General features: G+C 41.1%; 1 protein-coding gene across 1 annotated transcript; it reads right to left on the bottom strand.

Moving 5' to 3' along the window:
- Nucleotides 1-1592: 1592 nt before the first annotated feature.
- On the bottom strand, nt 1593-15600 carry LAPTM4A (lysosomal protein transmembrane 4 alpha). The gene is made up of 7 exons (XM_069805729.1): nt 15390-15600; nt 8247-8367; nt 5935-6011; nt 5724-5846; nt 4398-4493; nt 2900-2998; nt 1593-2378 (listed from the first exon to the last, which is right to left on the bottom strand). Exons 1-7 carry the CDS (start codon nt 15486-15488, stop codon nt 2304-2306), a joined length of 690 nt encoding a protein of 229 aa, XP_069661830.1. The 5' UTR covers nt 15489-15600; the 3' UTR covers nt 1593-2303.
- Nucleotides 15601-23366: the final 7766 nt, after the last annotated feature.

Below are 23366 nucleotides of genomic sequence, written 5' to 3'. Positions count from 1 at the left end.
TAGAAGACACCTTTGCCAAACCCCCAGTCAACACGTTGGACTACAGGACCATCTTTTCTCCCTTCACCTCCGTTAAGGGGAACAGGACCGTGCCCTCACAACCCACCAGCAGTGCAGTCTCAGGCAGGTACTGTCCTGACTGTGGAAGAGGCCACCATCACATTCACAAAACCTGCAAACAAAATCGGGGAGGGAACACCACCCTTTGTGCTGAGGGAAGCCCCAGGACAGGGGTCCAGTGGAGTACAACGGCCTTCATCTCCTAGAGGAGGCTGCAGCTCTGAGCAAGCAACACCACCCAAATTTCAAGCAGTGCCTGCTGCTGCCAAATACTGCTCGCCCGTATGATTGCCCACCCAGGGTTTGGGAAGTCTCAGCACCCAGCCCTTGGCCGAAGCTCTCTGCCCATCTCCAACACTTCCAAGTTCCTTTGGTGCCCACTCACGGTCAGACAGCTAATGAAGGAGCAGGTTTTTGGCTTCATTCTGTAACACACACTGAATCTCCCTCAGTGCAGATGGATCCAGGCCAGAGCGTATGCTCTGGGATCAGTACTTGAGTATCCCACAACCCCCCAATAGTTTCTGCTGTGCGTTTCTCAGACCACTCGAATTTCATGTAGTCTTTCAGCCCCACTCCCCACCCCCAGAAATCACATTTAAGCAGTCTCTGCCAGCATCGAAAGATTCCCTGGCTTTGAAGTCTCTTCGTGAGTCCGATCCAATGCAGTTCCTCAGAACTTGGAAATTGAGTGCAGCTGCCGACAGCCCCGGGTGCACGGGGTAACTGGAAGGGCAGGGCGCTGCCAGAACAGTGGCACCACCACAGCTTAAGGTACTCTCACAGATGGCACCTTAGGTAAAGGGAAAAACGAATTAAACTATTACTGATAGCACAGTAATGACAGAGGGCATTTTTAAATGTCAGGGGGACAGGAAGGAGGTACATACTTGAACAGACTAGAGTAACCAAGAACCTGTATGCCTTTTTTCCAGAGTTTAATCCCAGGTCCCTTTTATCTTCCAAAGTAGAAAGCCATTTTTTCCTTCAGATGTACTAGCAGATCATTAAACTGTCTTTTACCTCTTACTACAGAGGAGGAAGAGTAGAAAGTTGTTGTTTGTGGTTTTTTTTTGTTTGTTTTGGTTGGTTTTTATTTTTTCTTTAGAAGAACATTTCTGAAGTTATGGCATATGTCCAACAACTTTGGACATTTTCCAATGTAAATAACATTGTAGTCCTACTGGGTGTCTGTCCTGCTCTTATCACCTGAGTTCATCAGACATCAAATTTGCCTCAAAGGCTAGAAGCCTCCGGTACAATTCCCTTTTCCCAGCTTATGCGTAAGTAACAATCAGACAAGTAGAAGACAACCAAGTACTTGAACTGCAAAGGCTGCAATACAAGCTTTTACATTAAAGGAAATCCACATTCTCCACTCACAGGAGGACTTTTGCTGAAGAACACAGATCAACCACTAAACAACCTGTAGGAAGCCAGTGTTCACTAAGCTGCATATACACGGGACTATCTGCAGTACACTGAAGCACTTAAAAAAACCAAACGACAAACAGATCAACCAACGCTACTGGTAAACATTTCGTAAAAGATTTATTTAAGTATCATTTATCACAAAGAGGAAAATACATATAAGATTAGAAGCATGCAACCATCTTCCACATTTCTATTTATTTTTCTTGCGTTCACAGCACATTGTAATAGAACTCCTGTGCCACCCTCACTTCTTCCTGAAAAATACTGTGTTCCAAGACATAGGATAACCAAAATAAACCCACAATAAAGGTAAGATAACATATGAGAAAAGTGCAAAGTAAAAAAAGTCACATATATACCACATTCAAACCCCCTCCCCGTCCAAAAAAAGGATAAAGGCAAACTGTCATTTTGCTGCACGATCAGATTGTCTTTATGAACTACTTTACAAAAAAATTAATATAAATTAAGGGCACAATCCTGCCGACACTTATAATTGTAGCTAACTTCAATCATAGATTGGCTCAGTTGGTATTATTAAAAGCCACAAGTTAGTCACATGCATAAGTTCTTGCAGTATAAGGCCCTAAGGCAATAAAATGTTTAAGAGCATTAAGGAGAACAAAAATTAAAGCAAACAAAATCACTCCCAGATGTGTTTTGCTTAGTAAGTTTATATCAAACATATTTTAAACAGAACAGTTTGCTCCTAAAGCCCTGAATATTTCTATTACTTAAGCAGTTTTGCAAGATTAAAAGACAAAACCCCCAGGAAGCTGGTACAGATGTTAATTAACATAAAAACTGCTTCAGGCAGGTATGTAGGGAGGTGGAGGCTCCTTCTCAGGCATCTTCACTGCCATTTCATAGGTTGGCAGAACATACTAAAGAGAAGACATTTTGAAGAGATTAATGCAGAAGGTTTAGAAAAAAACCAAAAAACAAACAGAACAAAAACATACATGCCCCATCAGCAACTTAATTCTCTGTTGCAGGCAAATGTTTTTTTAGTAAGAACTTACTGCTGTTCCTAGTAAGCTAGTGGGGAAGTGAAAGAAGGTACAACAGTAGTTTACTGTGCTGCTGAACCTAACCTGAGGTCATTCATTCCACCCCACTATCTCTTGGTTTTGCAAAGCAGCAAGGAAGGTTTTGACTGGTGCGATCAGAAAGCTTCACTCTACTACACGAAAAACATTCGAAGACTTTTCTCTATAAAATCTCCAACTTTATGCACTGTAAGAATGAAACTAAGAAACAACCCACCATAATGTTAGCTGAACTTTTTGATCTTTCCAGTCTTTGTGTAGAAAGCTGGACAAGGCTTATAAATGTATATGGATATGGTGGTTTTCTACGTAAAAGGAACCAGCATTGTTTAATTTTAATCTCAAAAAGGTTTTACCTGTGGAGGAGCTTCAAAAGCAGGGTACACAGCTATCTCTGGCAAGTTTCTGTTGCTGATGTATTTATAGCAGTTCCATACACAGTTAATTAGATATGCCTGAAAGAAGAGAAATTTCTCTTTAAAGAGGCCCCATATGCATTAGCTGATTCAGAAATTAGATGCTGGATTACATTCACATGACAAAAAGGAGCATAAATCAACTTAGTCGATACATATCTGAGGAATGGCTGCTATTTCACAGATTTAGCCACATACCAATGCTGTTCCCCATTTAGCTTTGCTATCATAGTGACTCAGAGAGGCTAAGCCACACAGGTTTTAGCAAAAGAATTCACAGATCCATTCAACTAATCTCTCTATCTGCCTCAGCAGAGCTAATCAAATTAATCCCCAACCAGCTTATGCTTCTATGGATCTCAGTCCAAACTTGCCAGGAGGAAGAGGAGGACATCAGGCCAACAGCACAATCCCACTCATCCCTGAGTTAACAGTACTATTTGTCCAACTACCAGAACGAAGGAGAAGGCACAAACACCCAGCTGGGGTGGCAAGGAGAAGATGGTAGCGCAAAGTAGCCTGGACTTTAATTCAACATTAACTGCTGTAGAAAGACATACTATCATGCTCTGATGAGGATTAGATTTTTTTAATAATTAATCTGCATAATATTAATCTCTGAATTTTTCATTGGCAAGTTAGCACATAGTTATACACAAGGTACTGAATTTCCCAATCAACACAAAAATATCATCTACTGTATTAGGCTTCCATGCCCCCCAGTCAGACATTCCTCTTGGAGAAAGTATAGGAAGTGAGTAAAATTCTTTCATTACTTCATTTTTTTCTTAAATTCAATCTGGATGCAATAAAGGAATATTGTCACGGCCAATATGTATTATCAACTCATTTCTCTAATATGCTTTGTCTGCACAAAAGTTTTTGTAATTCAAATGAATGCCTCCGTATTTAGATCTTCAGAAAGAAAATAATTCTTAATATCACCCTTCAGTAGGAAGAAAGATGCAGCTCTGAACTAACATATGCATTTCCTTCTTCCATCATCTTCCTTCCAAACCATGCACCCTGGTTTGTTAGGCACAGTGAGAGATTTTAGAAGTTTTGTTTAGAAAACTTGTAGGCAGTAACTCAATATTGTTTCACTACAAGCTTAATTACAAACATTATATTTATCTCCACTTATGCAAAAAGATGGTATTTGAAGTCTTGTGCATTCCTACTTCCTACTCAGGAAGGGCAGAGCTGCATAAACATGCCCCACTGCACACAAACAAGTTAGCTGAAGACACCAGTACACAAAATGTAAGTCTTAAGCCATACCATAACTGAACATCCTAACAATTCTGCTCAAAAAAGTTCTGAACTCAGCATTAAGAAGTCAGCTGAGTTCTTAATTCAGCATTGAGAATTAACTCAGATTGGTAGCATCTTAATGTAGTAACTCATGAAACAGACACATGCTTAAATTTTAACTTACCTTTAAAATGATAAATAAAGCAAAGAACACCAGAACAATAAACAAGAGACAGCTGGAGTCCAAGGCAAGGAGATCATCTTTGTAAGGAAAATCCGGCTAATTAAAAAAAAATAGGGAATGGAGAGAAAGGGCAGAGATAAGCATTAACACTGCACAGTCACAAATATGACAGAAGGACATCCAAACTTCACACCAAATGAAACAAACTCTTGTGTAAACTACTCCCCCAGAAACAACAAAAAGTTCTGTTTCTCACTAGCTGCTTCTTTATCCTCCCAGAAAGCACAGTATTTATCCTGCCTCTATCCTGCAAGAACAGGTCACTGCAGAAACGGGCTACCTATACAGAAGCCTTGTACTATCTATGTCCCTAGTCACTACCTCAATCTCTAATAGCATGTATTAGAGACTAATATGTGAGACAGATATCCATGAAATTTCATTTTTAACAGCGGCAGCACAGCATTTGTACTTATGGTCCTCTACTTGCTAACTCTTTAATGACTTTGTATTAATTACCTCCTGTCAGTCCAACCAGTCAGTAACATACATGTGTGCAGAATAGAAAAGAAAGTCAGAAGAGACAAAACAAAGAGCTTCTGCGAATTTCAGACTCTTCTCTTTCCCTGACCACAGTAACAAAGCCTCTCTCCAACACCAAACCAGGTTTTTTATCTGTTTTAAAAAGGATTTTTTTTTAAACATCTAAAACACCAGCCAGGAAGAGCTTGCGATCCCCATTAACTAAGAGTGTATTCTATCCATTGAGTATTTTTGCAGTTAAAACACAGGCAGTCTTAATGAAAACTCCATTACAGTTTCCTTAGAAGGCATTGTTGCAAAACAAGAAGAGTTCTACAGAATGTAAAAAGGAACCCTCCGAATCTCAGATTCCATCCCATAATGCTGTTAAGACCCTACATCATATCGATCCTTACCTATACTCTTCTTCCCCTTCCCCACCAAGTAAGGGTCAAGACATTTTTAATCTGCACTAGCAAACCTGCCAGAACCACATTGCTTGAAGGGTTACAAACATCTTTGTTTCGAGTGCAAATGTAGCAAACGCAGTTTAAACCAACAATTCCCGTCACATTTCTTCTTTACTCTCCCTGGCTTTCCTTTTAGGGAGCAATGACACCTCTGGCCCTTCCACCTCTGATAAATTCTCATTCTCATAACCACCCTAACAGTCATCCCCTATGGCTGCTGCAGTCTGAATTCCTTTTTCTTATGCACAGGAAGATAACTATAGCTCAGTCACCCAATTAAACCAAAGTTTAATTTCAAATGTAAAATATCAACTTGAGCTGAAGAAACACTTACCAACTGATCCAAGTAATCCTTGATTCTGGGCAAGTAGGTTAGAGAACTGATGGCAACCAGACAACTGAGCACAAAGTCAAAGAGTTGGTAACAGAAAAATGGGATCAGCCAGCCTACACGATGCTAAGAAAAAGAAAAAAGCAGCAGCCTATAAGGTGTTTAGTTAAAAATTCAAGTAGCAAGTTTAAAACCATAGACTAAATATACTTACAGCAATTGCACCATACACCATCATTGCACTGATTGTGAACATGAGGAGGGAGATAGCAAATAGAACGCAGGCATTTTCTGCATTAAAAGAAAAACAGTAAGCATTAGTCATTTCCTGAAGTTGTCACACTGCAGCTGACATGTACCCAAGCTCTATCCATTACTATGATCTGTTTTCAACTGTTTCATCTGTCAAACTAGCCACAGCACAATTGAGTAACTCAGATCTCTCCTAATGGAAAAAGACCTGGTTCAATAAAACCAGCAGGCATTTGGAAAAATCCCTCTTCTTTAACCAAAAGCCTGAATGAAGCTCAGACATACCAATTAGAAGCCTGACATAGTTTGATAGTAATGCAACATAATGGTGCTGATTTGCAATATATGTCAGTGCTAAAAGAATGTGGGTGATTAACTTTACAACTGGAAAGAATTTTAAGTGAAGCTAGCACAATATCAACCTTTTACACTTCAAAATTATTTGATTATGTAATTCGGTCATTGGCAGTGGGAGCAGCACTGCTCCTTCAGTAACACTAAGGAAAACAGGAAATCACTGTGTGGAAGGTATCCCATTATTTAGAAGAAAAAGCAGTGGAACAGAAGCCAAACGGTAGCAGAATCCAGGACACTCATGGAAACTGAATGATAAAGATTCTCCTTGTGCATCACAGTTACTGATGACAGAAGCACAGCTGCTTTCCACCAGTTAGATTATACTCATTCTCCTGCAGCAAGCACAGTTTACATTTTTAAACACAGAGAAAGAAACCAGCTTGAGAGTCTGTAGATGTGGTAAATTAATATTTTTAGCAATACTGAAGCCAAACTTTTCTAGCTCCCACACTTGAAAGAGATGATCTGAGAATCATAACTTTCTAGTCTGCAACTGATTGGAAAAGATACACTGTAGAAGCACTTATGTACCCAATTCAGTACAAGATAATAATATCTACATACACAGATAGCATCAAGGAGTTGGCCCTCCCATGTCTGAAATGCACTATGTTATCAGAGGGCCTTAAGTACTCAGCAATAACCAACAAGCGTGGTTTTCTTCTGAGGATTTGTTACTCACAATATCCACATGCACAATCAAAACTGTAATATCACTTCATGCACACAAAACCCTCTAGCCCATGTCCCAACATGGGAAAAAAGAATCTTTAAGTCAAAAGCATGTGATAGCCATTTTACACTAAAGAGTAGAGAAAGCACCTTCAGCTTCATAAGCATCTCTCAGTCACATAAGCTTAAGGCTACCAAGTACACCAACATTCATTGCAGAACATACAACATTTTACAGATATCTGCTGTAGCTTTATTTAATATCTTGGCTTTATGAAGTAATTGGTCCTTGTTCCCACTCATTTCATTACTAACAAACAAGAGTTACAGTCACAGGTCAGAACCGACAGATCCTCAGGTCATGAACAATTAACATGAAGACTGTAAACCAGAACTCTCAAAACACAGATTTGTGCTGTACTATTTATCTTCACTCCAGACTGGATCTGACCCTTCCTGAATTTTAGTGTAATACAACAGACTGAGACGAGACACATTAGAAGTGCCACACTAAACATATTTATGCACATATAAAACCAAGAAAAAACAAAGCATGCACCCAAGTTTATATGTCATACTACAGTTAAAAAGCTTGGTCATTACAGACAAAAGTTTGACACCAATTGCACTTGTACACATCATAGACTTAATCTATAACAATAGTGTGGAAAGGAGGTTTAATTTTGCTCATGATGCTTTCTCTTCCATTTCTTCTGCATGTCAAACTTTTTAGATAAATACTTTGGTTTCACTCCAATACTTGGCATCCCAATTCTTCCACTCTTCTTAGAAAGATGGCATGGTTTTCCTCTTAGTAAACTCATACACAATAGCTGTAAGCTTTTTCCTTAAATCTATGAGGATCACCAGAAATTCAAAAAAAGTCTTTAAAAATACTTTTCTGCTTTTTGTTTTACTGACACAGCAAAGATAGTAAATGTTCATGGAGAAAGTGAATTAGAGATGTTCCACACGTACTTTGACAGTCCAAGCATTAGAGATTAGAAATCGTATCATTTAAGATGCTTAGGAATAATATGAAGTAAAAATAATATTCCATAAACGTTGTGGGTTTTTTTTATTCTTGTAGAACAACTCAATTCCAGAATAATTAAAAGAGAAATTCAGAAAACAAGGCAACCATATTTAAAAGCTGTATGCATATATTACACACTAGTGTAAGGCAAATACACCATGATACTGCATACTTTATTTTCTAATCAGACAGCAGAGTTAAACACCTACCAGCCATTCTCTCAGAAGCGTAGTAATTTCCGATGACTTCATACTGGATATCAACAGTTGGCACTATATTTGGATGAGTCACTTCTACTGTCAACAAGATGCCCATCAGCAAGTTCACCACCTGAGAAAGATTACAGTTACCTAAAGGTTATTTACACTGCAACAGCTATGATCTTTTTAAGGACACACTAATAAATCTTTTATTTCAGTTGGAAATAAACTCTTTGCTTTGCCTATATGCAGAAGAAAAAAAAACAAAACAAAAAACCAACTCAACTTACGATTACATTTCAAGCTGACTTAGTTTAAACCGCTACCAAAACAACTAGAAGAGCACTGGACACTTGCAGGTTTTAATCAATCACAACTAAATAACTTCACAAACTAAGAGGATGGATAGAGTTTGTAGGGATTCAAATGACGTAATTAAACTATTGCTGCATGACGCACAGGTCCATAAACCGGAAAACTGGAAACAGTTAAAAGAGGCCAGGAAGGAAAAGCTACAATAACAGACACAATGGGAACATTTGGAAAGAGTTTCTGCTTTCTACAACAAATTGAAAGGCAGAATTAATTTAATGCACAAAGAAGGTACTGCACCCTACTCTCAAACAGTGCTGGAGGGGCAAGCAGTACAAGGGTATGTGTAAGCATCACACAGTGAATACCGAGTGTATGAGGGAAAACTTCCACTATAGCTCTGATCCTCAAACGTAGCTTCTTAATTTCTCCCATATTAGTTTTAATACAAGCAGTGGAGATCTGTCATTCTCCCTCCCCTTCCTAGATCTGTCATTCTCCCTCCCCTTCCTAGATCTGTCATTAAAACCTCATCAGTAAGGCTACACAAACACAGATGGAGTTAAAAAAAATCTCACACAAAGATTGAACCTCAAAATTTGTAAGCATTCAGCACTGGCTACATGCTTACTGGTCCTTCTCTTCATTTACACTGCCATTGAAGACTACTTCTGTTTCCCCATATTGGTACATACCAGAAATGCTTGCAGTAACAGTAAGAGCTCAAAGAGTCAGAAGCAGCTTAAGCATCTGCAAAATTGCCTTCACAACATTTATAACCTATTCAAGATTTACAGGGGCATAGTTTCTGTTACTAATATCTGGAGAGACATGCCAAAGAAAAAGACTGCGTAACAACAACAACAAAAAAGTCATGACGGTCTTTTCAAGCTGCAGTCCTTTTCCAATCAGTATTCAGTACAGTCACCACCAGCAGCAGGATCTTTTACAATTAGCCTCAAACGAAAAAAAAAACCAAAACAATTTGGTTCACAGTTTGTCACAACTTAAGAATATTTGCCAAACATTTCTTCTTTTACTGGCCTGGTTTCAGGAGTCAGTGATAGCAACAGTGGCAAGTCTACGCACAATTATTGAAGTTTTCAATAAGGAAAAAAAAGCTTTTGAACATTTAAAAGGAATTTTAGCTTTTAAGACTTACAGTTCCTACAAGTTGGGTTTTTTGTTGGTTTTTTTTTTAAGGGTTTTGTCGGTTTTTTCTTTTTTTTTTTTCCCCTAGGGTTTAGAGATATTGTGATAACCTTGCTTACACTTTCTGCTAAAAAGAACCCTTTAGTGAAATCAAAGCTGATTATTTTGTAGAAATGTTATCATATCACCATGTACTATACAAACTTACTGGAAATTCCAGCTACTTTCAGTCACTTGTATACTCCATTTTATGCCTTAGAGTGTAAAATATAAAAACTAGTACAGTTGGCAGTAAAAAAGTAAGTTTAGCCACCAGTATCTTTAGCCTTGAAATGAGCATATTTTCCCCCTCAAAAGACACTTCCTACAGGGCAAACTGTCAAGTTGCTCATCTGCCACTTGTCTAAATCTTTTATTTTGCTTCACCATTGTTCAAATGTATAGAATACTATATTCTCTCACCACTACTGTTTCATCCTTCTCTGTTCTGGCTTTCTGCTCTTGATGTATTTTCAAGCCTTCTATTTCTGCCTTGCTGTAAGTGAGCCAGTGGTATCAACCCATACTTTGGAAAATAACTTCCTGCTCTGTACTTGGTTTAAAATGCTTATGTCAAGGTTCAGATCTCTGGCAGTTAAACATTAATTTCTACTTCATAAAACACAAAGAGACATGTTCAATTAAAGCTAAATCATTTTTTGTTTATACACAGTCATCATTTTAACTTAAATAGTGATAAACTTCAGGACAAAGACAATACTACTACAATACTGAGTTTAACCACCATGATGGCTATCTGCCTCAAGATAAAGAGCAAGCAGCACTTGAATTAATATAAAGTACTGAAGAACTTGAATGCCTTGGAATTGTGAGACTGTGATCCTACATCTGCCACTTTATTTTCATCCTATCCATGGTCCCAATTTAGGATACAGAAGTCCTTAGTAATTCCACTAGTTACTGAGCGCAGTTCAAAGTATTAAAGCTTTATTTTCTCAACCTAAAATGATGTGCAAGGAAAATAGGAAATAAGAGTCATTCAAAATCCAGTCTGCTAGGATCAGTGAGACAGAATAAAAATACTAACTTAAAAAAAAAACCAAAACAAACAACAAACCCAAACCTCTGCCAATTAACACCCCAGGGTTTCCAGTACTCCATTACTGCTATTTGTGAATCATATCACAGCACTGAGCAATTCATTATATTCAACATATGGATTTCAATTAAGAGTTACCAACAACTCCAGATTAGAAGTCCTTCTAAGCACAAAGCCAGAGCCTGTATTTTAACTACTACCATTCTTCTTTCACAGAAGCTTGCTAACAGCAAGACCACAAGGCTTGTTTCAACTTGATAGTCAATGTGACTGGCAGTAAGAGTATGGTTTGGACTGGAAGGCATCATCAGAGCTTAAAAGAATACACTCACTGCGAATAAAATATACGTTCACAAATGGTCTACGTGGAGAAGTCATCAGAAAAAACATAGCACAGGTAAGCCTCAGTGTAACCTGAAGATTAAAACCACCACCACCCCAAAAAACCCTGCCAACCCTGACAAGCCAACACTCAGTGGGTAGTTCACCATTCTGAGCTAACACCTCAGAAACCCCAGCAGTCCCCATCCTCGTCTTTCTTGTTAGGAAGACAAAAAATAATCATAAAAAAATGAATTACAACATGCGTGTTCAAATTCTAATTCAAAAGATTGTTCCATTAAGATGAAAAAAAACTTAGTTTGTAGTAGTTTAAGAAGTGTGTTTTACTCATGTAAGTGGGATAACTGAGCTTAACTGAAGTTTGGTGTAGCTTGTATCAAAATTAAAAAATCCAATAGCTGGTATTAAAGTAGAAACCCAGCAGTTATTACAAACTGGTAATAGAAGTATTAGCTCCCTATATGATCAGAACTCAAAAGACTGCAGGGCTATAACAAGCATTATCTTTTTAATTAGAGAGTTTTATCTCCATGGTATACATTTCATGTCTAATCATGTAAGTGCCTCATCTCTCTGGAGGCCTGAACATTAAGTCTAGGTTTCTCCAAGCACTCCGAGTGACTAAAAGTCTTGGACATCAACAAGAATTCCTACTTAGCATTTGCTTATTTCCTTTTATGAGTGGGAAAGAAGAGGGAAATTGCCTTGCACTACTACACTTTCTCATCTTCCTCTCACTTCTCCAGTATTTTTCCTTAAACATGTTCCTGAAGAAACAAGCCAAGATGGTTTTGTTTTGCTGTGGTGGTTTTTTTCTTTATTTAAAATTACTCTTTTTCAGTACAATAAGAGTACTTCAGAGCTTCTAGCACTGTCGAGATTAGGTTGAGACCAGTTACTTTCCTTCATTTCTGGAAATCTCGTTCAGTGAACAAATGACTCCAGAGATCATCCTCACCCTCCTGCTAACCAGTAGCAATTACATCATTTTGACTCTATTGCTGAAGTTTGCTGCCAGAATGAAACAGCCACTCCCTCCAAAACAATGCTATTACTTTTAGACTGTTTATTGAACTCTGATCTGATTTTTGCCAGTGCAGTGTTCATGCTTCCGGCTTCTGGAAAGCACTGTGCCTAGTAAGAAAGTTTACAGGAAGAAACAAACTTCAAAGCCACACGTTTGCAATTATGGAGCTAGGAATAGGAGGTTTCTTTTTCCTTCCTACACAGAACAGTAGTGGGTGTAGCAGAGTTAACCAAACTATATTAGTCCTGGAACTTAAGCATGAGTCCACTAGAAATGTTCTGAACTCATCTTTTTGCAAATAGAGTTTTACTTCTTTATCAGAAACAGTAGCAGCATACTGTCTGAAGCATGCTTAAAAGATGCAGTTTGATCACACAGCCATCAACAGCAGACATTTTAGAAGATACATTGTTCTCTCTAGACTCAAGAAGTACACAACAAGGACAGCAATGTAACTGTTTTAGTGAGGAGATAAGTTAGACAGATGCAAGACTTAATATACAAGCAAGGAAGAGGAAAATGCCTAAAGAATTTGTTACATGAGTAACGCACACGTATGAAATAGCCAAAACTCTTATCTTACTAAAACATCTGGAGTAGATTGCTACGACACTCCATTTTATGTTCTGTATCAAATTCCTTCAGTACTGCACAGCACAAGAACACAGTCTATCCAGTGAAAAATACAGGCTGACCAAGATTTTCAGTAACACAAAGCTATTGTTGAACTAAGCATTCTCCCCCACCAAAAAGCTACCTCCCTTACAAAAAAAACCAACAAACCCATAAAAAAACCCACCCCCTGCAGAAACTTATTATTTGTCCCACTGTAAAAGCAGATTATTGAATTTATTTAGAAATACTTATCATAAGCTAGTGTCTGAAACACTAGTTAGTGATATACTTAAATGATGCATTAACATGTCTAAACAATCTGACATACCCTAGGCCATTTAATTTTAATTTTTTTTAAGTTTGTCAGCAGAAAGCTAAGTTTAATTTTCACTGTCCAAATCGTACTTCACCTTCAAAAGGTATGAATTAAAGTTGAATCCTAAGTTAAAGCATTAGGCAAGACCACCTAAGGCTTCATGGTAAGACTTTATTTTAGCTCAAACAGCTTAACAGTTGTCACACTTAAAAGTTATCTCCTTTTCCCAGCTGTAAGCTGGGAAGAACTGGATAAAAATTTTCAATGCACAGTTTAACAAAGTGTTTGATAGTCTATAGAAAAAACGCGGCTATGAAGTACTTCACATGTACACTGTTACCCTGAACTCAACTTATTTCTCCCTCTAGCAGCCTGAATCCATTGCAGTTACACGAGATCAAAGGAACGCTTTGCCTCACACACCACTACACCTCTGCAGCCATCAGCCTCATCAATGACTGGCATACTTTTCACCGTCCATAAGCACTACAGATATTTGCACAGATTCAGAAAGGAGGAAGAGGTGCTGCATCCAGGCAACGAGGTGAAACAGAAGCACAGCAAGAGAGGTAGAAGCTGGAAGTACTACTGGGTCTGTGGCCAGGGAAAGCACATCCCTGCCTACCGCCCCCATCAAGTTCCTGGGTTTCTAGATACTCCTGCGAACAGGAAACCGAAGTGGGGAAGGCAGTAAGGTGCATTTGTTTTGCAACAAGGATGAGTGTCTCCTTACTGTTAACAATTTATGCTGTTACTTGAGGTACCAGAAGCATATTCTTGATCTCCTTCCATCAACATAGGGTAAAACTTCTGGAGCTTTTGCAGGTTTCCAAAACAAGTCCCATGTTCAATACTGCAATGGACCTTACTTTTCTGTTTTACATGAACTAATAGTAGAACTTAATTAACACCAAGACATTTTTTCCAAATTCTTTTGGAAAAGGAAAAAAACCACCTTTCCTAGAGTCTTGGTACACTTCCTACCCCCTTACCTCGCTTCTTCTTCCACTCCTCTCTCCCACCATTTTATTGTTTGCCTGTGCATTTTTTTGTCAATGGAAGGACTGAGATAAAAAAAAAAAGGCTCTCCCCACACTTCCTGAAGATAAACAGTAAACTCTCCAAACTTAAATCCCCACGCCTGTAAAAGCAGTTTCTGTGCATGACTCCTTCACATCAAGGCATAAAAATTCAGCATTCTCCATTTTTACAATCTGGGGAAGGGTAAAGGAGAATACAGGCTTTGGTTACAGCTTCAGGAGAACAGAAAAGCTATAATGCAATCTTTTTCAAACTACCCTCACATCTTTACTGCCCATGAGGGGAAGGGGAAGGAAAGATGAGGAAATGGCTTCAATAAAAGGGAACTAAAGGAAGCGAAGGCTCCAGGCCTTAACTTGCTGGTACTGTTTTCACATTGCTGTTTCACTCTAGATCAAAACTATTTCTAGTATTTCAGCTTCACCACCACAGCCTTCCCTCAGAGAAAAAGCACCCACCAGTCAGATACCAAGAGGTGTGAGGTGTTTTGGAAACCAAATGCTGTTTGTATTGCTCCTCAGCCACTGTGTTGAGGATGCAGTACCAAGCAAACGGGAACTTCCCTTTCCACAAAGCTATTCAACAAAAGCAGAAGCCATGCTCATTTTGAAGACCCTCACCTTCCTCTCAGAGGTTACACGCTACTCAGGGGAACCACACCTTATCATCGTATTCTCAACATACCCCAAATTCCAGTCTCTCCAAACGTTAGCATCTCCTCTCTTACCAGGGACAGACACGTTCAGTGCCGTTTGAAACGTTTAAAAGTCCCTACTTCTCCAATCCAAAAAAGGGAATAGTAACAGAACCCCTGAGAGACCCAGATTAAAACGCCCTCAACTTCTGCTTCTTTTTCTTTTTCTAACTACAACAAGGGAGGCCGCCAAGGGACGACTGGGTTTGGCGAGCCCGAAACAGACGCCGGGAGGGAAGAGGTGCCCGAACCACGCCGCCCGACTCCAGCAAACTGGCGCAGCTTCCCCCGCACGCAGCAGCACAGGGGACGATGGCGACGGCTGGCGACGACAGCCGACTGCCGAAGGAGAACACCCCGGGCGAGGAGAGAGGGACCCCGCCGACATGGCCCCCCGCCGGAGCTGCCCGCCCCGGGCCCACCGGCGGCGCATGCGCACTGCCAACTCCGCGTCCAGGCTGGGCCGCGGCCGAGCTCCCACGCATGCGCACTGCGCACGACCCAAATCGCCGCCCCCTCAGCGGCGCCGGCTGCCCCCCGCGCCAGCCTCTCACCATGTACCAGGTGCCCAGGATAATGGTGCCGGTCCGCACATGGCAGCAGCCGCAACAGCGGGTACTGTAGAAGCGGTCCCGGCTCCGCTTGAACGTCATGGCGGCAGCGGCAACGCCGACCTCCCGCCCGCAGGCCCGCCGCTCGCCCTCTCCAGCCGCTTCCCCTCCAGCTGAGGGCCGTAAAACCCCCGCGCGCGCGTCACCGCCGCTCGGGCCAATCAGCCGCCGACAGCGGGGGCGCGGGGGTGTGCCTGCGGGAGGGCGTGCGCGTTGCCGCGGCAACAGGCGATCGGCGGCGCCGCGGGCCAATCGCAGCCCCCCCGGGCGCAACGCCCTGTCGTTCACCTGCGGCGGCGGGGCGGCGGGGCGGGGCTCACCTGAGGCGAGGGGAGGCAAGGCGCCCGCCGGGGCCGCGGTGGGCCTCGCTCCCTCTGTCCGCCATCTTGGCGCGGAGCCGCTTCCTCACGCCACAGCCCCCTCAGGGCCGGTACCGCTTCGCATGGCGGGTCCCGCCGGGGCGGGCTGGCCTGGCGTCGGGGGCACAGCTGGCGGTGCTTCCCCGCGCAGTGCCGGTGGAGGTTGGCCAGGGCGAAGAGCCGGTGCTTGGCCTCCGAGCAGGCAGGCAAAACCCGGCGGGGAAGACTGTGTTGTCCAGCGATAACCCTGTTTTCCAAGAAAAACTGGAGTAGTCGTCTCCTCAGTAGAGCCCGAAGCGGCCAGCTTTGAGACACTACCAACGTCCCGTGGCGTTGGCTGAAATTCAGCCAGTACTGTAGAGGGTTTAATTCGCTTAAACCCTCCCGCTATGCTTTTGCATTAATTCCTTGAATTATTACTTTTGCGCGTTACGTGTTCAGAGGGTACGTGCTAAGAGGGTGAACAGAAGAGCTGAGTTTTAGTCCACAGAGGTGCTTTACTCTTTTGTGAGTCAAAGTCCCTGTTTGTGAGTGGGTCATAACAGTACTTCATTAGTCCCACTGAAAATTGCAGGTGCTGCCGGATACATGTGTTAATTAGAAATAATGTGTATAAATGCAAGTGCTGCCATCATAACGTGTATGGGATAAGAGGTTGCTCCACCACTTGGATGCGAGGCCTGTTCTCGTATGAAGCAGGACATGTAAACTTCCTCTGACCCAAGGGCAGCCTGTGGGTTTTGCAGACCTGAGCTGTTGATACAGATAGGCACACAGTTTATTTTAACCCTGGTGCAGCTGGAAGTACTTCCTTCTTGGCCGTGTACAACCAATCTCTGAGACACTCATAGAACCATAAATATTTGCTGTGCATATATACACCAAGATGTGTATCATAGGTCAGTATTAATACTGGGTTTTTTCACTCTGAACAATGAGAAGGTAATGAGGGTGACTGTACTTGTCCTTTTGATATATTCCAGATCCTACAATTAACACATTTTATTGTTTTAGCTACTTAGATTATTTTTAAACATGAACTGTTGCTGAGTTGTTTGAAATGATTTACTTAAAGGCTTTAAAACTGACCTTTTTATTTTAAATCCCCTGTGTTCCCTAATGGGTGTTTTTCTTCCTTAGGGCATATTTCATTTTTGAATAAACATGTTGTAAGTGCTGCTAAGACTGCTCTAATGATCCTATTATAAACTATTGTTTGTTTCTTTAGTGCTCCTAATGTTCTCAGCCCTCTGCACAGATGCTTAATTATCAACACTCTGATTTAATGTAGCAAAACTGGACTAATTTTAATCAATATACATGCATGCGTGTAAATAAATGGAAAAGGATTGTGCATTTTGTTGTAATCAGTCATTTAAAAAATCAGTTTTCTCACAGATGGCACGTTGGCAAGCCTAAGCCAACTGTTTCTGCAGCATACACGCCTGAATTGATTACATTGTTCCTGCGGAGTTGAGAGAGGCTCTCCTCCTGTTAGTCTGTCCCTGTGTGAAAGAGGAATTCACAGGACTAGAGTGAGTCAGAAGAGAAAGCAGGAGCCTCTTGCTTGAGTTACAGCATCCACTTGGAAACACCTAGATTCCATTCTCAGTTCAAATGGTTTGTGAGGGCAAGTGTTCCAACTAAGATCTTGCAGTTGGACACTTTGCCTTCACTAGTATCACTGGCAGCTCTCATGTCAGGCTCAGATCTTCAGGGCCATTTTCACGAGATGAAAGAAATCTTAATTAAGTGTTCATATCTTTGTCAGCCAGGCTCAGAATAAAAATTGATGCAATTCTCTTGAGCTTCACTGCTTATTATCCCCTGCAGACAACAAAGATACTGGGAAGAGTAATGTGACTGTCATTTAACATCACAAAGCAGCTCTCCACAGCAGGATAGACTGATGTGGAACTATTGAGTGGGCATAAAAAACTTCTCCACTTTCTCCTCCTCGGAAAAAAAAGAAAAAAAAAGGAAAGAAAGATTAAAAGAATATTTTGAGAATGATTGCATTGTTTCCTGTACTTGGGGCAAGAGACAATAGGTTAATGATTCTAGTCTGACCCTCTGTGAAAGATTCTTCCATGCCGCAAGCAGCCCAGATGACCTCAGGCAAGACACTTCCTTTTCTCTGAGGCTTAATTCTCTCCTTTTTGCTAGTTCAGAGAGGCTTTGCGAGGCTAAATGTATTAAAAATTCTGAACGGCTCAGCTTACAGTCATGGCAGCCAGACAAAATCTCAGAGACAGAGAGTCCTGGTGATAAACTTTTCTTCCCAGATAGCAAAAAGACCTTGACATTGTGGGAGCAAATCGTCCACTTCCACAACAGTAAGAGCATAAAGCCCTACACATATCTGCAAGTCAGAAGCAGCTGCAAAAGAACGATTCAGATTCCTTTACCAGCATGACGCTTAACTCCTTCCCTCTCAGCAGGCAGGGAGGGAAGGAGTTTTGATATCACAGTGTTCCTCATTAGCCAAACTAGTTAGGTTTTTCAAAATCCATGTCTAGACAGGAGATTTGAACTTCTGTCTTGAGAGGGCCTGGCAATGTTTTACCAAACACAAATTATTTTTGAATAATCATATTTGAAAATAATACATGTGACAGCAGAACAGCTAGGATCAGGTAAATAAGAGGCCAGGCTGCATTCTCCTTCAGCTTCTTCAAAAAACTAAGTTCAACACCTGCGAGATGTCAAAACAATACAGCACTAAGATTGTTTTATGCTGATTTTTTTAATTCCACAGTCTCTCCCTTTTGTGCCATTCTTCAGTCTATCCTTGTGTAAAGGGAACTAGGCCTTAAGCCTCATTGTTTCTAAGACTATTCGTATCAGACATATAACCAATGATTAGAGGTTGCTTTAGATGTGATTAATAGAATGCAGGTGCTTATAAAACAATATGCATAAGCTGCCTATTTGTCCCATGTGTAGCCCTCACCACGGCTGGCTTAAAACCCAGTCAAGCTGAATCAGTAGAAGAAGGATCATACATCTTAGACCTAAGACATAGGAGTAAGTGATTAACTTTAGAGCAAGATAAATTAATAGAATAGCCTGAGTGATTTTCAGAAATTCAAAGGTGATCTTTGATGTGTAAGAAGATAAGTGATTGTGGTGACCGGAGACCTTCTGCCTACGACCACTAACTTCAGAAGAACTGGGACACGAGAATTGATGAGATAAGATGATGAATGATAACGACATGGGAACCGAGATCAACTGGAAAATTACAAAGACTTTGGACTGAGATAATAGGTGGTAAAAAGGTATATAAGACTGAGAAATTTTTGGAAGGTTGCCATTCACTGTGGTGGTGGCCCAACTCTGAGTTGTTAATAAAGCAAACCTAGAGAAACCCATGACTAAAATTCTTTAACACCTTGGCTAAAAGATGTTGGTTTAGACTTACACTGTAATCATTACTTCTCCTCTGCATGCACTGAACTATTGCCAGGTTGCTTATGAAAGATGAAAGCAAGCTATTCTGCTTCAGCGTTTGCTCTGTGTGTGTGTGTGTGTGTGAGGGGAAGCCTACAGACCATGAGTGATAATTGTATGTAACCTCCACGGGCACAGTTCATATCCCTTTATAATGAAAATATTGTCCAGTTTGGGGTTGGGGAAACTGAGGCACAGTGAGATGAACTGATTTGACCAACACCACAAAGGCTAGTGAAAGCGATAGGAACATCAAGCAAGTCTCCCACCCACTGCCTTCTTTGCCAGGGAATAAAAGGTGCAGTAACAAGCTGCTACTATAATTTTTTTCTATAACTTTACTCTATGCACGTGTCTGCTACTCTACATTATAAAATTAAAAAAAAAGAGGAAAGGTGACTTTGCTTCTGAGACTCGGTTATTTTCCACACTGAACTACCATTTTTAAGTTAAAAAATGTTCTTCAACATCACAGAGAAACTTATGTCATTTTACATAGATACTGCAGTATGTAACACTGGATCCCTTCAATAGAATTTAGAAAAATCAATAGAATTGGTGCAGAAGATGTGAAAAATACCTGGGCTGAGAGCACAGATTGGCTTTTTGCTTCCTTAAAAATGATAAGAATGTATTGGAGTAAAAGCAAAGCATTAACATATCAATGAGGGAAAAAAAACCTCTAAAATAAATTAGCCAGGAGGGGAACTTTCCTGTTGGTGACTCACACAATGAAATCCTAGATATCCTGAAGTCAGCATTAACAAATTTTACCAGCCTTTTCCTCCAAGATGGATTCTGCTCAAGAAAACATGCTAATTCAGAGATTCAGTGGTTTCTTGTAAAAGAGATAAGAAAGCAGTAAGAATGTATGGCAATGAGTTCTGTGGTTATTGGATTTTACTTTTGTTTATTGAATTAATCAACATCACTTTGGGTTTCCTAATGTAATGTTCCAAGCTTCTGTACTTTTTGTTCTAGTTGATTGCTGTTAACAGTATGAATTATCTTTTACCACCAAGAGTCAATTTAACTCAGTTCCAAACAGTTTAACTCACAACAGATGGATCAGAAAGTCAGGGTTAGAAAAGCAGCTAAAATATCACAGAATGACGTAAAACTTTTATTAGCACAAGACTGTGTTTCTGGGTTACTCGCTGTACGCTCAGGTTTTCTGAATATCAAACACTGAATAAAAATTCTTGTATTCATTTAGAGTATCAAAATCTGCTAAACTAAAAGAGCTGTGGTTCATTTATATCAGCCTTCATACAGCTGAGGAGCTATAAAAATGTCTAAAAATAACGTAATCTAAAATGGTACTTGCAATTTCGATATCTCAGTACTTTCACATGACCAAAAGTGAGTGCTGGAACTGGGAAATGTCCTGTATTTAGTGGCAGTCTCCCCCTTCCAGCCCTCAGCCCAGACTTGCCTCTCCATGAATCCTGGCAGGGTGAACGGGAGGAACCTGAGGGAGGACCTTAACACCACCCGCTCAGCGCAGTAGAAAGTTACCTTCTGGTGATTGTTATTTCTTTACACATCGGCTCTTCGAATGGGTTTGCAGATTGGGACGTTGGCAAAGATTTCCAGGAGGAACACAGTGAGTGGCAGGCAGCTGATGCTGCCAGAAGTGCGCGATAAAGTAAGTTATCACATCTCTGTAACTTGCACTACACAGAACCACTACCAAAGGAAAATAGTGCATGCAAAGAGAAGTCAAAGTATGACAAGAAGTTTACCAAGTTTCTAATATTCTCTTGATGGGACAATACAAGGGTCAATTCCTTTTACGGTGACTTTTTCCCAAGAAGACACAGGGAGTTTATTTCTGAGACCAATTCATTATAGCATCCTTTCAGTACGGGAGGACGCGCCCTTTGCAGATGAGAACATCTGCGGAGCTGAATGTCAGGGATGGCACATACTGGAAAGTTCAATTGCCTTGAAAAGACCCCTGAGTCTGGTTCAGTACGATCACAGGACAAGATTTCCTGTATCTGATCTTTGTAGCCCATGACTTAAAAATCCTCTCTTCCTACAAGGAGCCAGCTACCCTTAATGGAGCAGGCCTGTGTTGTTAGCATAGTAAATAAATTCTTTTCTGCCAAGCAATTAGCATTTCTACCTGATACTCAGCTCTTGCGTATATGTTAGCTGTGCCACTGAACTGCAGATTGGGTGGAACCTTGATAATTATAGATAATTACAATGATCAATTACAGATAATTATGGAACAGCAGGCCAAATTCCTCTCCACAGTTGCCCCACTTAACCCTGACAGCGTTACACCATAGTTTGAGTGTGAAGCAAAGCTTCAGCCTCTGCATCTGCATACTGCAGTCTATGAGTAAACACAGCTTTGTAGGTCAGGAGTTCATCAGTTACGGCATTAACCACATCTTAATGCCTCAGATACCGTCTCAGGGACCCATCGCTTACGGATACAGCCCTATTATTAGGGATATAGCCATTCTTCCACCTTCAAAAGGCTTCCCACAAGAAAGAGCATCATTACAAAAATAGAGCAGACTGAGTTTAAGAGAAAGTTGAAACTTAAAGCAGTCTATTTCATCATTTGCAGCTGCTGCTGTAACAATTAATTGCTTGCTCCTAACCAGATCATAGATGTTCTCCCAGCCACACTTCATCCTGCCTCCCACGCTGAGGCTGCACCAGAGGCTTGGTTTCCAGTGGCTGGGCTGTCTGCAGGCACAGGGAGATCTTTTGGCTGTTCCCGAGGCATGTGCCACTCAAGCAACTAATAAATTGCTTAGGGAAGAGGCAGGGGAGCCAGCTGGATCTAGCCCATGAACTGGCAATTAGTCTTAAACTGGGTTGATGAATGACTAAAGAGAGGCTACTCTAGATTTACCCTTCTAAGGGATAAGTTATGTGGAGGATAAAACCATTCAGCTATAGCAGGAGCAATGCTACAACTTGTTGGAGGGATGTTGAATCTCCTGTCTGAGGACTTATGCTAGTCTCCAGCTAGTAAAGATCAGAGACTAGCAGAATTAGCATATCAAGTGCATTTGTTTAACACTCCCGGTGCCAGAAGCAGCATAGCAGGCTGATGATCTGCACAGAATGGTTAATTCTCAGAGAAGAGAAGGGGGCACATGTCTTAAAAGCATAGAAACCAGGGAGTAGCCTGAACATGCAGCGATGAAAGGAAAGGGGAATTTCATAAGGGGCTCAAAGGTCCGCTTTTCAAAGGCACTGGCCATCTGCAAAGACCATTTGTTAAGCCGAGTGATGTTTTTTCAGCCCCTGAGGACTAGGAAGTGAAAGACTGGAAGTTAGCAGCAGTTGCTGAGTGCTCTGTGTTTTGGTTTGGTTAGTTTTTTAAACTCAGCCCCTTCGCTGAGGAACCAGACCCTGGGCACGCTTTCCCATCCCTGGGAGCCAGCGTAGCAGCAGTGCTGGGGGATGCGGCGCAGAAAGGCTCCCGGCACGACCCCGGCCACATCAACCCAACGGTGCCGACATACCCCTCCCAACCACTCGCACCAATGGTACCGGTACAGCAGGTGAATCACACAAACAGCACATAGCCACCACATCTGCCCTGAAGAGAGCTTTGCAATTATTTAGGAAAGCCTACAATCAACAGTATTTAGTTGTAGGAGTGTATTTTCTTTGCCTACCTTAGAGCGTGGTATTAAATAACGTGCTGCTATAAACTATTGAGCCCGTCTGTATTACAGTGATGACTTCCCATCTGTGAAACAGTGGAGGCAGAAGAAAAATACAGCTCTTATCCTGATACCACTGATGTCAGTAAGAGTGGACTGATGAATTTGACAGAAAACCTGGGTGATATAATTTGTAGCTGCTCGTCATCAGCACCACAGTCAACTTCTCAGTGCTACAGGTTTGGATTGTTCTTTTATCCCAACAACAGAAGAGCGTCATGATGATTTCCTAAACATAAAAGGGTTCAGATGAAGGAAATCTCTTAAAAAACATTTACAGTACTTAGTACTGTACTTAGAAGTACAGTACTTAGAAGCTTGAAAATGAAATATTTTTAGCCAAAACCACATGCTCTTACTCACATACATACAAACTAATTAAATAAAACTGCTCATGAGGGCTGGGC

This window comes from Haliaeetus albicilla, chromosome 18 (assembly GCF_947461875.1).
Source record: "Haliaeetus albicilla chromosome 18, bHalAlb1.1, whole genome shotgun sequence".
Lineage (NCBI taxonomy): Eukaryota > Metazoa > Chordata > Aves > Accipitriformes > Accipitridae > Haliaeetus > Haliaeetus albicilla.
Note: the sequence above shows the minus strand (reverse complement) of the source record. Positions and strands in the feature narration are given on the sequence as shown.

Bases quoted from the DNA above. Each gene is read 5' to 3' on its own strand.
- LAPTM4A (XM_069805729.1), bottom strand. From the start codon at position 15,488: ATGACGTTCAAGCGGAGCCGGGACCGCTTCTACAGTACCCGCTGTTGC. The intron at 8,368-15,389 runs GTGAGAGGCTGG...AATCTTTCTCAG, and splicing joins TCCTGGGCACCTGGTACATG to GTGGTGAACTTGCTGATGGG. The intron at 5,847-5,934 runs GTAAGTATATTT...TCTTTTTCTTAG, and splicing joins TGGTGTATGGTGCAATTGCT to CATCGTGTAGGCTGGCTGAT.